The sequence below is a fragment of the Ranitomeya variabilis genome, chromosome 2 (genome assembly GCF_051348905.1).
Source record: "Ranitomeya variabilis isolate aRanVar5 chromosome 2, aRanVar5.hap1, whole genome shotgun sequence".
Lineage (NCBI taxonomy): Eukaryota > Metazoa > Chordata > Amphibia > Anura > Dendrobatidae > Ranitomeya > Ranitomeya variabilis.
The window spans coordinates 927,757,657-927,773,880 of NC_135233.1; the positions used below are offsets into that span (position 1 = coordinate 927,757,657).

Sequence of the window (16,224 nt, forward strand, 5' to 3'; positions counted from 1 at the left end):
ATTTTGAGTGCTAGTGGTCCAGGGTACCTCTTTTCAAATTGAACTTACGGACGATTGAGTGCGTTTGTTTATTCGCGACATAAGCGATTTACGTGAATAACTTCTGAACTACACATAGACTTGATATTTTTTTTGGCAAATATTGTTCAGGACATTGAGCTGGTCATTTTGAGTGCTAGTGGTCCAGGGTACCTCTTTTCAAATTGAACTTACGGACGATTGAGTGCGTTTGTTTATTCGCGACATAAGCGATTTACGTGAATAACTACTGAACTACACATAGACTTGATATTTTTCTTGGCAAATATTGTTCAGGACATTGAGCTGGTCATTTTGAGTGCTAGTAGTCCAGGGTACCTATTTTCAAATTGAACTTACGGACGATTGAGTGCGTTTGTTTATTCGCGACATAAGCGATTTACGTGAATAACTTCTGAACTACACATAGACTTGATATTTTTTTTTGGCAAATATTGTTCAGGACATTGAGCTGGTCATTTTGAGTGCTAGTGGTCCACGGTACCTCTTTTCAAATTGAACTTACGGACGATTGGGTGCGTTTGTTTATTCGCGACATAAGCGATTTACGTGAATAACTTCTGAACTACACATAGACTTGATATTTTTTTGGCAAATATTGTTCAGGACATTGAGCTGGTCATTTTGAGTGCTAGTAGTCCAGGGTACCTATTTTTAAATTGAACTTACGTACGATTGAGTGCGTTTGTTTATTCGCGACATAAGCGATTTACGTGAATAACTTCTGAACTACACATAGAGTTGATATTTTTTTGGGTAAATATTGTTCAGGACATTTATATGTTCATTTTGAGTACTAGTGGTCCAGGGTACCTCTTTTCAAATTGAACTTACGTACGATTGAGTGCGTTTGTTTATTCGCGACATAAGCGATTTACGTGAATAACTTCTGAACTACACATAGAGTTGATATTTTTTTTGGCAAATATTGTTCAGGACATTGAGCCGGTCATTTTGAGTGCTAGTGGTCCAGGGTACCTCTTTTCAAAATGAACTTACGTACGATTGAGTGCGTTTGTTTATTCGTGACATAAGCGATTTACGTGAATAACTTCTGAACTACACATAGACTTGATATTTTTTTTGGCAAACATTGTTCAGGACATTGAGCTGGTCATTTTGAGTGCTAGTAGTCCAGGGTACCTATTTTCAAATTGAACTTACGGACGATTGAGTGCGTTTGTTTATTCGCGACATAAGTGATTTACGTGAATAACTTCTGAACTACACATAGAGTTGATATTTTTTTTGGCAAATATTGTTCAGGACATTGAGCTGGTCATTTTGAGTGCTAGTGGTCCAGGGTACCTCTTTTCAAATTGAACTTACGGACGATTGAGTGCGTTTGTTTATTCGCGACATAAGCGATTTACGTGAATAACTTCTGAACTACACATAGACTTGATATTTTTTTGGCAAATATTGTTCAGGACATTGAGCTGGTCATTTTGAGTGCTAGTGGTCCAGGGTACCTCTTTTCAAATTGAACTTACGGACGATTGAGTGCGTTTGTTTATTCTCGACATAAGCGATTTACGTGAATAACTTCTGAACTACACATAGACTTGATATTTTTTTGGCAAATATTGTTCAGGACATTGAGCTGGTCATTTTGAGTGCTAGTGGTCCAGGGTACCTCTTTTCAAATTGAACTTACGGACGATTGAGTGCGTTTGTTTATTCGCGACATAAGCGATTTACGTGAATAACTTCTGAACTACACATAGACTTGATATTTTTTTTGGCAAATATTGTTCAGGACATTGAGCTGGTCATTTTGAGTGCTAGTGGTCCAGGGTACCTCTTTTCAAATTGAACTTACGGACGATTGAGTGCGTTTGTTTATTCGCGACATAAGCGATTTACGTGAATAACTTCTGAACTACACATAGACTTGATATTTTTTTTGGCAAATATTGTTCAGGACATTGAGCTGGTCATTTTGAGTGCTAGTGGTCCAGGGTACCTCTTTTCAAATTGAACTTACGGACGATTGAGTGCGTTTGTTTATTCGCGACATAAGCGATTTACGTGAATAACTTCTGAACTACACATAGACTTGATATTTTTTTTGGCAAATATTGTTCAGGACATTGAGCTGGTCATTTTGAGTGCTAGTGGTCCAGGGTACCTCTTTTCAAATTGAACTTACGGACGATTGAGTGCGTTTGTTTATTCGCGACATAAGCGATTTACGTGAATAACTACTGAACTACACATAGACTTGATATTTTTTTTGGCAAATATTGTTCAGGACATTGAGCTGGTCATTTTGAGTGCTAGTAGTCCAGGGTACCTATTTTCAAATTGAACTTACGGACGATTGAGTGCGTTTGTTTATTCGCGACATAAGCGATTTACGTGAATAACTTCTGAACTACACATAGACTTGATATTTTTTTTTGGCAAATATTGTTCAGGACATTGAGCTGGTCATTTTGAGTGCTAGTGGTCCACGGTACCTCTTTTCAAATTGAACTTACGGACGATTGAGTGCGTTTGTTTATTCGCGACATAAGCGATTTACGTGAATAACTTCTGAACTACACATAGACTTGATATTTTTTTGGCAAATATTGTTCAGGACATTGAGCTGGTCATTTTGAGTGCTAGTGGTCCAGGGTACCTCTTTTCAAATTGAACTTACGGACGATTGAGTGCGTTTGTTTATTCGCGACATAAGCGATTTACGTGAATAACTTCTGAACTACACAGAGACTTGATATTTTTTTGGCAAATATTGTTCAGGACATTGAGCCGGTCATTTTGAGTGCTAGTGGTCCAGGGTACCTCTTTTCAAATTGAACTTACGGACGATTGAGTGCGTTTGTTTATTCGCGACATAAGCGATTTACGTGAATAACTTCTGAACTACACATAGACTTGATATTTTTTTGGCAAATATTGTTCAGGACATTGAGCCGGTCATTTTGAGTGCTAGTGGTCCAGGGTACCTCTTTTCAAATTGAACTTACGGACGATTGAGTGCGTTTGTTTATTCGCGACATAAGCGATTTACGTGAATAACTTCTGAACTACACATAGACTTGATATTTTTTTGGGCAAATATTGTTCAGGACATTGAGCTGGTCATTTTGAGTGCTAGTGGTCCAGGGTACCTATTTTCAAATTGAACTTACGGACGATTGAGTGCGTTTGTTTATTCGCGACATAAGCGATTTACGTGAATAACTTCTGAACTACACATAGACTTGATATTTTTTTTGGCAAATATTGTTCAGGACATTGAGCTGGTCATTTTGAGTGCTAGTAGTCCAGGGTACCTATTTTCAAATTGAACTTACGGACGATTGAGTGCGTTTGTTTATTCGCGACATAAGCGATTTACGTGAATAACTTCTGAACTACACATAGACTTGATATTTTTTTGGCAAATATTGTTCAGGACATTGAGCTGGTCATTTTGAGTGCTAGTGGTCCAGGGTACCTCTTTTCAAATTGAACTTACGGACGATTGAGTGCGTTTGTTTATTCTCGACATAAGCGATTTACGTGAATAACTTCTGAACTACACATAGACTTGATATTTTTTTGGCAAATATTGTTCAGGACATTGAGCTGGTCATTTTGAGTGCTAGTGGTCCAGGGTACCTCTTTTCAAATTGAACTTACGGACGATTGAGTGCGTTTGTTTATTCGCGACATAAGCGATTTACGTGAATAACTTCTGAACTACACATAGACTTGATATTTTTTTTGGCAAATATTGTTCAGGACATTGAGCTGGTCATTTTGAGTGCTAGTGGTCCAGGGTACCTCTTTTCAAATTGAACTTACGGACGATTGAGTGCGTTAGTTTATTCGCGACATAAGCGATTTACGTGAATAACTTCTGAACTACACATAGACTTGATATTTTTTTTGGCAAATATTGTTCAGGACATTGAGCTGGTCATTTTGAGTGCTAGTAGTCCAGGGTACCTATTTTCAAATTGAACTTACGGACAATTGAGTGCGTTTGTTTATTCGCGACATAAGCGATTTACGTGAATAACTTCTGAACTACACATAGAGTTGATATTTTTTTTGGCAAACATTGTTCAGGACATTGAGCTGGTCATTTTGAGTGCTAGTGGTCCAGGGTACCTCTTTTCAAATTGAACTTACGGACGATTGAGTGCGTTTGTTTATTCGCGACATAAGTGATTTACGTGAATAACTTCTGAACTACACATAGAGTTGATATTTTTTTTGGCAAATATTGTTCAGGACATTGAGCTGGTCATTTTGAGTGCTAGTGGTCCAGGGTACCTCTTTTCAAATTGAACTTACGGACGATTGAGTGCGTTTGTTTATTCGCGACATAAGCGATTTACGTGAATAACTTCTGAACTACACATAGACTTGATATTTTTTTGGCAAATATTGTTCAGGACATTGAGCTGGTCATTTTGAGTGCTAGTGGTCCAGGGTACCTCTTTTCAAATTGAACTTACGGACGATTGAGTGCGTTTGTTTATTCTCGACATAAGCGATTTACGTGAATAACTTCTGAACTACACATAGACTTGATATTTTTTTGGCAAATATTGTTCAGGACATTGAGCTGGTCATTTTGAGTGCTAGTGGTCCAGGGTACCTCTTTTCAAATTGAACTTACGGACGATTGAGTGCGTTTGTTTATTCGCGACATAAGCGATTTACGTGAATAACTTCTGAACTACACATAGACTTGATATTTTTTTTGGCAAATATTGTTCAGGACATTGAGCTGGTCATTTTGAGTGCTAGTGGTCCAGGGTACCTCTTTTCAAATTGAACTTACGGACGATTGAGTGCGTTTGTTTATTCGCGACATAAGCGATTTACGTGAATAACTTCTGAACTACACATAGACTTGATATTTTTTTTGGCAAATATTGTTCAGGACATTGAGCTGGTCATTTTGAGTGCTAGTGGTCCAGGGTACCTCTTTTCAAATTGAACTTACGGACGATTGAGTGCGTTTGTTTATTCGCGACATAAGCGATTTACGTGAATAACTTCTGAACTACACATAGACTTGATATTTTTTTTGGCAAATATTGTTCAGGACATTGAGCTGGTCATTTTGAGTGCTAGTGGTCCAGGGTACCTCTTTTCAAATTGAACTTACGGACGATTGAGTGCGTTTGTTTATTCGCGACATAAGCGATTTACGTGAATAACTACTGAACTACACATAGACTTGATATTTTTTTTGGCAAATATTGTTCAGGACATTGAGCTGGTCATTTTGAGTGCTAGTAGTCCAGGGTACCTATTTTCAAATTGAACTTACGGACGATTGAGTGCGTTTGTTTATTCGCGACATAAGCGATTTACGTGAATAACTTCTGAACTACACATAGACTTGATATTTTTTTTTGGCAAATATTGTTCAGGACATTGAGCTGGTCATTTTGAGTGCTAGTGGTCCACGGTACCTCTTTTCAAATTGAACTTACGGACGATTGAGTGCGTTTGTTTATTCGCGACATAAGCGATTTACGTGAATAACTTCTGAACTACACATAGACTTGATATTTTTTTTGGCAAATATTGTTCAGGACATTGAGCTGGTCATTTTGAGTGCTAGTGGTCCAGGGTACCTCTTTTCAAATTGAACTTACGGACGATTGAGTGCGTTTGTTTATTCGCGACATAAGCGATTTACGTGAATAACTTCTGAACTACACAGAGACTTGATATTTTTTTGGCAAATATTGTTCAGGACATTGAGCCGGTCATTTTGAGTGCTAGTGGTCCAGGGTACCTCTTTTCAAATTGAACTTACGGACGATTGAGTGCGTTTGTTTATTCGCGACATAAGCGATTTACGTGAATAACTTCTGAACTACACATAGACTTGATATTTTTTTGGCAAATATTGTTCAGGACATTGAGCCGGTCATTTTGAGTGCTAGTGGTCCAGGGTACCTCTTTTCAAATTGAACTTACGGACGATTGAGTGCGTTTGTTTATTCGCGACATAAGCGATTTACGTGAATAACTTCTGAACTACACATAGACTTGATATTTTTTTGGGCAAATATTGTTCAGGACATTGAGCTGGTCATTTTGAGTGCTAGTGGTCCAGGGTACCTATTTTCAAATTGAACTTACGGACGATTGAGTGCGTTTGTTTATTCGCGACATAAGCGATTTACGTGAATAACTTCTGAACTACACATAGACTTGATATTTTTTTTGGCAAATATTGTTCAGGACATTGAGCTGGTCATTTTGAGTGCTAGTAGTCCAGGGTACCTATTTTCAAATTGAACTTACGGACGATTGAGTGCGTTTGTTTATTCGCGACATAAGCGATTTACGTGAATAACTTCTGAACTACACATAGACTTGATATTTTTTTGGCAAATATTGTTCAGGACATTGAGCTGGTCATTTTGAGTGCTAGTGGTCCAGGGTACCTCTTTTCAAATTGAACTTACGGACGATTGAGTGCGTTTGTTTATTCTCGACATAAGCGATTTACGTGAATAACTTCTGAACTACACATAGACTTGATATTTTTTTGGCAAATATTGTTCAGGACATTGAGCTGGTCATTTTGAGTGCTAGTGGTCCAGGGTACCTCTTTTCAAATTGAACTTACGGACGATTGAGTGCGTTTGTTTATTCGCGACATAAGCGATTTACGTGAATAACTTCTGAACTACACATAGACTTGATATTTTTTTTGGCAAATATTGTTCAGGACATTGAGCTGGTCATTTTGAGTGCTAGTGGTCCAGGGTACCTCTTTTCAAATTGAACTTACGGACGATTGAGTGCGTTTGTTTATTCGCGACATAAGCGATTTACGTGAATAACTTCTGAACTACACATAGACTTGATATTTTTTTTGGCAAATATTGTTCAGGACATTGAGCTGGTCATTTTGAGTGCTAGTGGTCCAGGGTACCTCTTTTCAAATTGAACTTACGGACGATTGAGTGCGTTTGTTTATTCGCGACATAAGCGATTTACGTGAATAACTTCTGAACTACACATAGACTTGATATTTTTTTTGGCAAATATTGTTCAGGACATTGAGCTGGTCATTTTGAGTGCTAGTAGTCCAGGGTACCTATTTTCAAATTGAACTTACGGACGATTGAGTGCGTTTGTTTATTCGCGACATAAGCGATTTACGTGAAGAACTTCTGAACTACACATAGACTTGATATTTTTTTTGGCAAATATTGTTCAGGACATTGAGCTGGTCATTTTGAGTGCTAGTGGTCCAGGGTACCTATTTTCAAATTGAACTTACGGACGATTGAGTGCGTTTGTTTATTCGCGACATAAGCGATTTACGTGAATAACTTCTGAACTACACATAGACTTGATATTTTTTTTGGCAAATATTGTTCAGGACATTGAGCTGGTCATTTTGAGTGCTAGTAGTCCAGGGTACCTATTTTCAAATTGAACTTACGGACGATTGAGTGCGTTTGTTTATTCGCGACATAAGCGATTTACGTGAATAACTTCTGAACTACACATAGACTTGATATTTTTTTTGGCAAATATTGTTCAGGACATTGAGCTGGTCATTTTGAGTTCTAGTGGTCCAGGGTACCTCTTTTCAAATTGAACTTACGGACGATTGAGTGCGTTTGTTTATTCGCGACATAAGCGATTTACGTGAATAACTTCTGAACTACACATAGACTTGATATTTTTTTTGGCAAATATTGTTCAGGACATTGAGCTGGTCATTTTGAGTGCTAGTAGTCCAGGGTACCTATTTTCAAATTGAACTTACGGACGATTGAGTGCGTTTGTTTATTCGCGACATAAGCGATTTACGTGAATAACTTCTGAACTACACATAGACTTGATATTTTTTTTGGCAAATATTGTTCAGGACATTGAGCTGGTCATTTTGAGTGCTAGTGGTCCAGGGTACTTCTTTTCAAATTGAACTTACGGACGATTGAGTGCGTTTGTTTATTCGCGACATAAGCGATTTACGTGAATAACTTCTGAACTACACATAGACTTGATATTTTTTTGGCAAATATTGTTCAGGACATTGAGCCGGTCATTTTGAGTGCTAGTGGTCCAGGGTACCTCTTTTCAAATTGAACTTACGGACGATTGAGTGCGTTTGTTTATTCGCGACATAAGCGATTTACGTGAATAACTTCTGAACTACACAGAGACTTGATATTTTTTTGGCAAATATTGTTCAGGACATTGAGCCGGTCATTTTGAGTGCTACTGGTCCAGGGTACCTCTTTTCAAATTGAACTTACGGACGATTGAGTGCGTTTGTTTATTCGCGACATAAGCGATTTACGTGAATAACTTCTGAACTACACATAGACTTGATATTTTTTTGGCAAATATTGTTCAGGACATTGAGCCGGTCATTTTGAGTGCTAGTGGTCCAGGGTACCTCTTTTCAAATTGAACTTACGGACGATTGAGTGCGTTTGTTTATTCGCGACATAAGCGATTTACGTGAATAACTTCTGAACTACACATAGACTTGATATTTTTTTGGGCAAATATTGTTCAGGACATTGAGCTGGTCATTTTGAGTGCTAGTGGTCCAGGGTACCTATTTTCAAATTGAACTTACGGACGATTGAGTGCGTTTGTTTATTCGCGACATAAGCGATTTACGTGAATAACTTCTGAACTACACATAGACTTGATATTTTTTTTGGCAAATATTGTTCAGGACATTGAGCTGGTCATTTTGAGTGCTAGTAGTCCAGGGTACCTATTTTCAAATTGAACTTACGGACGATTGAGTGCGTTTGTTTATTCGCGACATAAGCGATTTACGTGAATAACTTCTGAACTACACATAGACTTGATATTTTTTTGGCAAATATTGTTCAGGACATTGAGCTGGTCATTTTGAGTGCTAGTGGTCCAGGGTACCTCTTTTCAAATTGAACTTACGGACGATTGAGTGCGTTTGTTTATTCGCGACATAAGCGATTTACGTGAATAACTTCTGAACTACACATAGACTTGATATTTTTTTTGGCAAATATTGTTCAGGACATTGAGCTGGTCATTTTGAGTGCTAGTGGTCCAGGGTACCTCTTTTCAAATTGAACTTACGGACGATTGAGTGCGTTTGTTTATTCGCGACATAAGCGATTTACGTGAATAACTTCTGAACTACACATAGACTTGATATTTTTTTTGGCAAATATTGTTCAGGACATTGAGCTGGTCATTTTGAGTGCTAGTAGTCCAGGGTACCTATTTTCAAATTGAACTTACGGACGATTGAGTGCGTTTGTTTATTCGCGACATAAGCGATTTACGTGAAGAACTTCTGAACTACACATAGACTTGATATTTTTTTTGGCAAATATTGTTCAGGACATTGAGCTGGTCATTTTGAGTGCTAGTGGTCCAGGGTACCTATTTTCAAATTGAACTTACGGACGATTGAGTGCGTTTGTTTATTCGCGACATAAGCGATTTACGTGAATAACTTCTGAACTACACATAGACTTGGTATTTTTTTGGGCAAATATTGTTCAGGACATTGAGCTGGTCATTTTGAGTGCTAGTGGTCCAGGGTACCTCTTTTCAAATTGAACTTAAGTACGATTGAGTGCGTTTGATTATGTGCGACGAAAGAGATTTATGTGAATAACCCAGGACCACAAGTAGGCAAAATAAACATCTCAAAGTCCTGATCAAAATTTTACCCAAACAATATCCAGTCTATGTATAATTCCCCATGCATGGAAAATCGAATACCTAACTAATAACTAATAGCTTACTGCCATACATGAAAATCGAATAACTAACTAATATCTAATAGCTAACTGCAGACTAACTTGAATCCGGTCCAAACCCAAATCCTGCACAAAATCCCGCCATGACATCCACAGCTTCCTCGCGTCTGCTCTGTCTGTTCTATGGAGGAAGAGGCACCGCCCCTTCCGGTCACATGGGCAGAGGTCCTTTAGCCGACTTGGATTTAGCCTCTACCCTTTCTTGTTACCGGCATTCCGCCCAGACGAGCGGCAGGAGAGCGGGCTGGCTGCGACGCTAACCGGACAGGCGGAGCTCCAGCGTTCTCGTCCCTGCCCTGAGAAGCGAACCACAGTGCTACGTGCTCTCTCCCCGAGTCTTGTCGTGCTGACACCGAGGCCCCGGCGCTCCCATCATGGCTGACAACGACAAGCTGGACAACCAGCGGCTGAAGAATTTCAAGAACAAAGGCCGCGACCTAGAGGTAGTTACCCCGCGCCCTGCTCCGGGCTCCCGCCGCCGCCACACCGCCCCCCGGGCACCTGCGCTGCCGGGCCCAGCTGTGACGTCGTGCCTCCGGCCCTGACGGAGGAATGTGGGGCCGCGGCCGGAGGGAGGAGGCGGCCGACAGCGCTCCTCAGCCGCGTTATAGGAGGGCGGCTCCCGTGTAATCCTCCGCCCTGCCCCGGTGCGAGCTGCGGCCTAGTCCTGCCGGCACGTACCGCGTATAGGAGTCCCCGCACCGGCGGCATGTCCCGGACCGGCCATTGTGTGCCGCCTCCAGTGGGCGCAGCCTGTCATGTGTGTGGTGGGGACCGGCCCTGTCATATGGTGGGCGCTGTGCAAGGTATAGGTGTGTGTATGGTGGGCGCTGTGCAAGGTATAGGTGTGTGTATGGTGGGCGCTGTGCAAGGTATAGGTGTGTGTATGGTGGGCGCTGTGCAAGGTATAGGTGTGTGTATGGTGGGCGCTGTACAAGGTATAGGTGTGTGTATGGTGGGCGCTGTACAAGGTATAGGTGTGTGTATGGTGGGCGCCGTACAAGGTATAGGTGTGTGTATGGTGGGCGCTGTGCAAGGTATAGGTGTGTGTATGGTGGGCGCTGTGCAAGGTATAGGTGTGTGTATGGTGGGCGCTGTACAAGGTATAGGTGTGTGTATGGTGGGCGCCGTACAAGGTATAGGTGTGTGTATGGTGGGCGCCGTGCAAGGTATAGGTGTGTGTATGGTGGGCGCTGTGCAAGGTATAGGTGTGTGTATGGTGGGCGCTGTACAAGGTATAGGTGTGTGTATGGTGGGCGCCGTACAAGGTATAGGTGTGTGTATGGTGGGCGCCGTGCAAGGTATAGGTGTGTGTATGGTGGGCGCTGTGCAAGGTATAGGTGTGTGTATGGTGGGCGCCGTACAAGGTATAGGTGTGTGTATGGTGGGCGCCGTACAAGGTATAGGTGTGTGTATGGTGGGCGCCGTGCAAGGTATAGGTGTGTGTATGGTGGGCGCTGTGCAAGGTATAGGTGTGTGTATGGTGGGCGCTGTGCAAGGTATAGGTGTGTGTATGGTGGGCGCTGTACAAGGTATAGGTGTGTGTATGGTGGGCGCCGTACAAGGTATAGGTGTGTGTATGGTGGGCGCCGTGCAAGGTATAGGTGTGTGTATGGTGGGCGCTGTGCAAGGTATAGGTGTGTGTATGGTGGGCGCTGTGCAAGGTATAGGTGTGTGTATGGTGGGCGCTGTGCAAGGTATAGGTGTGTGTATGGTGGGCGCTGTGCAAGGTATATAGGTGTGTGTATGGTGGGCGCTGTGCAAGGTATATAGGTGTGTGTATGGTGGGCGCTGTGCAAGGTGTATAGGTGTGTGTATGGTGGGCGCTGTACAAGGTATAGGTGTGTGTATGGTGGGCGCTGTGCAAGGTGTATAGGTGTGTGTATGGTGGGCGCCGTACAAGGTATAGGTGTGTGTATGGTGGGCGCCGTGCAAGGTATAGGTGTGTGTATGGTGGGCGCCGTGCAAGGTATATAGGGGTGTGTGTGTATGGTGGGCGCCGTGCAAGGTATATAGGGGTGTGTGTGTATGGTGGGCGCCGTGCAAGGTATATAGGGGTGTGTGTGTATGGTGGGCGCCGTGCAAGGTATATAGGGGTGTGTGTGTATGGTGGGCGCCGTGCAAGGTATATAGGGGTGTGTGTGTATGGTGGGCGCTGTGCAAGGTATATAGGTGTGTGTATGGTGGGCGCTGTGCAAGGTATAGGTGTGTGTATGGTGGGCGCTGTGCAAGGTGTATAGGTGTGTGTATGGTGGGCGCCGTGCAAGGTATATAGGGGTGTGTGTGTATGGTGGGCGCCGTGCAAGGTATTTAGGGGTGTGTGTGTATGGTGGGCGCCGTGCAAGGTATTTAGGGGTGTGTGTGTATGGTGGGCGCCGTGCAAGGTATATAGGGGTGTGTGTGTATGGTGGGCGCCGTGCAAGGTATATAGGTGTACGAGTGATGGGCATGGATTTGCATATGTTGAGCAGCCACCTCTCCTTCCCTAATCATCCTGTAGAATGTAAGCCCGCAAGGGCAGGGTCCTCTCCCCTCTGTACCAGTCAGTCATTATTAGTTTATGGTAATATTTGTATGTAACCCCCTTCTCATGTACAGATCCATGAAATTAATGGTGCTATATAAATAATAATGTAAAACCAGAACACATGAGCTGCGCGCACAGTGAACAAGCCAGTAGAGACATGTTCACACCACTAAGAGACTTGAAAACACAAAAAAGCACAGTAAAACCAAAAACACTCTGTTGCAAAAAAATCACAGTGAACAGCAAGTGCTAGTAAAAAGATGGAAAAAAACAGGGTATTTGGTTGATACGTTTTTTTTGCAAAAAATGTATATTAAGCCGCTCTACCAATAGCCAAGGTATACCCATATCAAAGCAGTCCTAACTATATTCAGGTATATACATGTTAGATGTCATAAGCTGGTATATTGTGTCCATCCATTTGTTGCGGGTAGGTGAAGGTCTGCTGTCACCGCACCCCCTATTCTCTGATGATGCCTTATGGACGTAACTAATAAGGAGTCTACATTATTGCTGATGAGTTATGTTTTCCGGGGGGCACAGGTGTACTTACTGCTGTGAAATAAAAGCACAACGGGGGCAGCGGATGCAGTTTTTCAACGCATCCGCTGCCCCATTGTAATGTCCGGGGAGGAGGGGGCGGAGTTCCGCACATGTGCGGTCGGAAATGGCGGACACGACGCACAAAAACAGTTACATGTAACATTTTTTTTGTGCCGACGGTCCGCCAAAATACAACGCATCCGTCGCACGACGGATGCGACATGTGGCCATACGTCGCAATGCGTCGCTAATGTAAGTCTATGGGGAAAAAACGCATCCTGCAGACAACTTTGCAGGATGCGTTTTTTCTCCTAAACGACACATTGCAACGTATTCCAAACGACGCTAGTGTGAAAGTAGCCTTAGGTGTGTGGTTTTTTTTTTGTTTTTTTTTGTTGCGAATTTGGTGCATTTTTGGTGCCTTTTTTTTTTTTTTCTTTGTCCATGTTAATGTCCTTGACTTTTCAGTAGCAAAAACGTAGCAAATAATACCTGCGTTTTTGCAGCGTTTTTTCAACACCTGTTCAAGTCAATGGGTAGAAAGCGCTGAAAGTGACATGCTGTATGTCTAAAAATGCAGCAAAGCACAAAATACTGATCACACACAAAACCAGTATGTGCATGAGATTTCTGAAATTTCATAGGCTTTGCTGGTACTGTAAAAAGCAGCTGAAAATTAGCATAAAAAAATACAGCAAAAACGCCCTGTGTGAACTTACCCTTATTCTGCGACTTATTGTCCGGCATGTAATATTAGGTCACATTTCAGGCACGTCAGTCCAGCAGACGTATGGGTTCATAAATGCTGGTACACTTCAGCGTGCCCCACTAACCGTAGGTGTAAACATCTTCTCTATTTCCATCAGTGTTCACTGGAGATCAAACAGAAGTGCTAGAGTAGGTTCACATGAAAAGGCTTCTATTTATTTCTTTTGTTTTGCAGCTTTTCCATCTGGATATTGTGTCAGGGATTCTACAACATAGAATAGTCATAGTAAAGTGGTTGCAAGCCCATAAATCTCATCCACACGTTTTCAGGTTCGTTCCAGAGATCTGGGCCTTTTTATTTAGTGCTAATTTTAATGGCCTTTACTAAGGGGGCGTTGTTCACAGGATAATTATGCAAAGTAATGTAGTGACACCCCCCCCCCCCCCCCCGGAGTATCCTGTGACCTGCGTCCATTAGTAAAAACCACATAGTCAGCATTAAATAAAATGGCCCATATCTCTGGTATCATGGACATGGTTGATTAAAACCAAGCAAACGGAATACACGGTGGGAGTAAAGAGCAAAAAATGTAGTATGGTTTTTCTGATTCACTGTCATTCCTCATGAGCAGGCATTGCAGGACCTTGGGTATCGGGTTACGACCACTGATATAGTGACAGTTTCTAGTGGTTGTAACCATGGATACCTAAGGTCCTGCAATGCCTGCGCATAAGGAAAGAGACATAGGGAATCAGAAAAACTATGCTACGTTTTTAATTGGAGGTATTTGCCAGGCTCGTGTTGTCGGTATAAAATGAACCGACTCTGACTCTATATAAGTTGGGTACAGTAGTTCAATACAAACTGCTTACTAACCCCACCCACAAAGTGCGTCCTGATGCTGGCACTGGTGTCAGAGCGTAATCTTTTATTACACGTGTCTCAGCATTCAGTAGTGAAGACTGTGTGCATGCTCATGGAGCAAAACAAAAATTAAAGGGCCAGTGGCAGTCAAAATACAGCAGCTGGCCCAAGCACTGCAATGCTCGAAAATCTGCACAGGGGCCTGATGAAAGGTAATTGATGGCCGTAAACAGCCCCACGGGCCTGGGGTTCGGTTCCTCTCCCCTGCCTTAGGGATTTCATGTAGGGGTGTAATGAGCGTTTTTACCGGACAGGTGTTTTACCAATTTTGTTTACCATTAAGCTGTGTGAAAATGGAAAAATTACATTTTTTACAAGTTTACTTCAAATATGACATTGTTTCAAACTGCTAATAAAAAAAGTACCCTGTAAATCATTATGCTATTACAAATACGGCAATACCTTTTTATATGTTTGTACTGCTGACTGGTCATGCAGCAGCTTTCAGAAGAGAAGGAGCACCGTTGGCTCTTGGGCCTCTGTACCGTTCCAGAGATATAGTTACCGTACTTCTCCAGGGCTTGGCTCATGGGATTCTCTGGAGTGTCTTTACACAGTCCTTGGTTTTTACCATGTGATCACTGCCCCATTGTAAAGATCATGTGAATTAGCAGTAGATAAAGAATGTATCTCTAGAACCTTGTGATGGATTTAAAAAAACAGAAGGAAAAACGGAATACTCAGTGGAGCAGCGGGAATAAAATTAGAGCAAAACCTGTCCTCTTTTGGCCTAGAGACGGGTCCTCTTTAAGTGGATTGTTCTCTATGCACTAGAGCCATACATGACCATGTTGGATGTAGTTTAGGCACACTGCTTCCACTGTGCTCACATCTCTCCCAGCAGAACCTCCTTGTGCTATGGAAGGTTTCCTTCACCAATGCCTCCTGATAAACCCAACACCAGAAAGGGGGAACGCATAGAGGCACGATATGTGATCAGATAAGTTAAAGCTTGACACTTGCCAATGCTATGTTTTCAAGGGTGGACTGATTGAGTCTGAATAGGTAGAACTATTCTATTTGTAGGACACCTATAATTTAGAATGCAATACGTTACTAGGTGCTTTTATCTTCCCATTAAGGAATTCATTATTTTCTATTGCGGGATGGGCTTTGTTGTGATTGGTGTTTTGTACAATTTGTTTGCCTGGCCTGTGTTCCTAGTAGTCTCCACTGTAAATAGGTTAGGGAGGACCAGGGTGAGCTGTCGAGTAGCAGGGGCACCACTTGTTACAGTAAGGGTGCCAACCTCCGCTGGCAGGCAGCGGCTTGATATAGGGTCAGAGCTCTTCACCAATCTAACCTGACCATCCCTCTACTTATAAAAATGTGTTTGAAGATAGATGGAATTCCCAAAGATTCAGTCTTTGTTGGAGTTAGTCTTTGGTACCTGTACTAGGACTTTGTTTTATTAACTCTCGAAATTTGTAACATAATTTTAAGACTCTGCATCCTTAGTCATGTATATGTATTAAGTTTGAGTTTTTAGTGAATTGTAACATATTTATCCATCTAGAACACCCCCCCCCCCCCCGTTATGACACTAGGCAGGCAAGGGATATATAGGCACAGCAGACGTTAAGCTGGGGGCACCACTATTGTGACCCTAGGGTGCCAAGCTCCGTGGCTTAGGCAGGGCATGGCTAATGGGGAGAGGCTCTATCTATAGGTCCAGTGACCTCTCAGTGGAGTTGGAACCCTGTGTGGATTACAAGATTCAG

The 16,224-nt window shown here is 42.1% G+C and overlaps 1 protein-coding gene across 2 annotated transcripts in view; it reads left to right on the forward strand.

Annotated features, from left to right (window-relative positions):
• KPNA4 (karyopherin subunit alpha 4) overlaps positions 1 to 16,224 on the forward strand; it is a 148,246-nt gene that overhangs the window by 70,323 nt on the left and 61,699 nt on the right. The window contains exon 1 of one of the 2 annotated variants that reach the window (XM_077290644.1): positions 9,998 to 10,243. The exons of the other annotated variant lie outside the window; for it this stretch is intronic. Within the exon in view, the coding sequence (XP_077146759.1) occupies positions 10,175 to 10,243 (69 nt within the window). The 5' untranslated portion in view covers positions 9,998 to 10,174. Of the gene's footprint in view, positions 1 to 9,997; positions 10,244 to 16,224 lie in introns of those variants that run through there. 2 annotated transcript variants of the gene reach the window in all.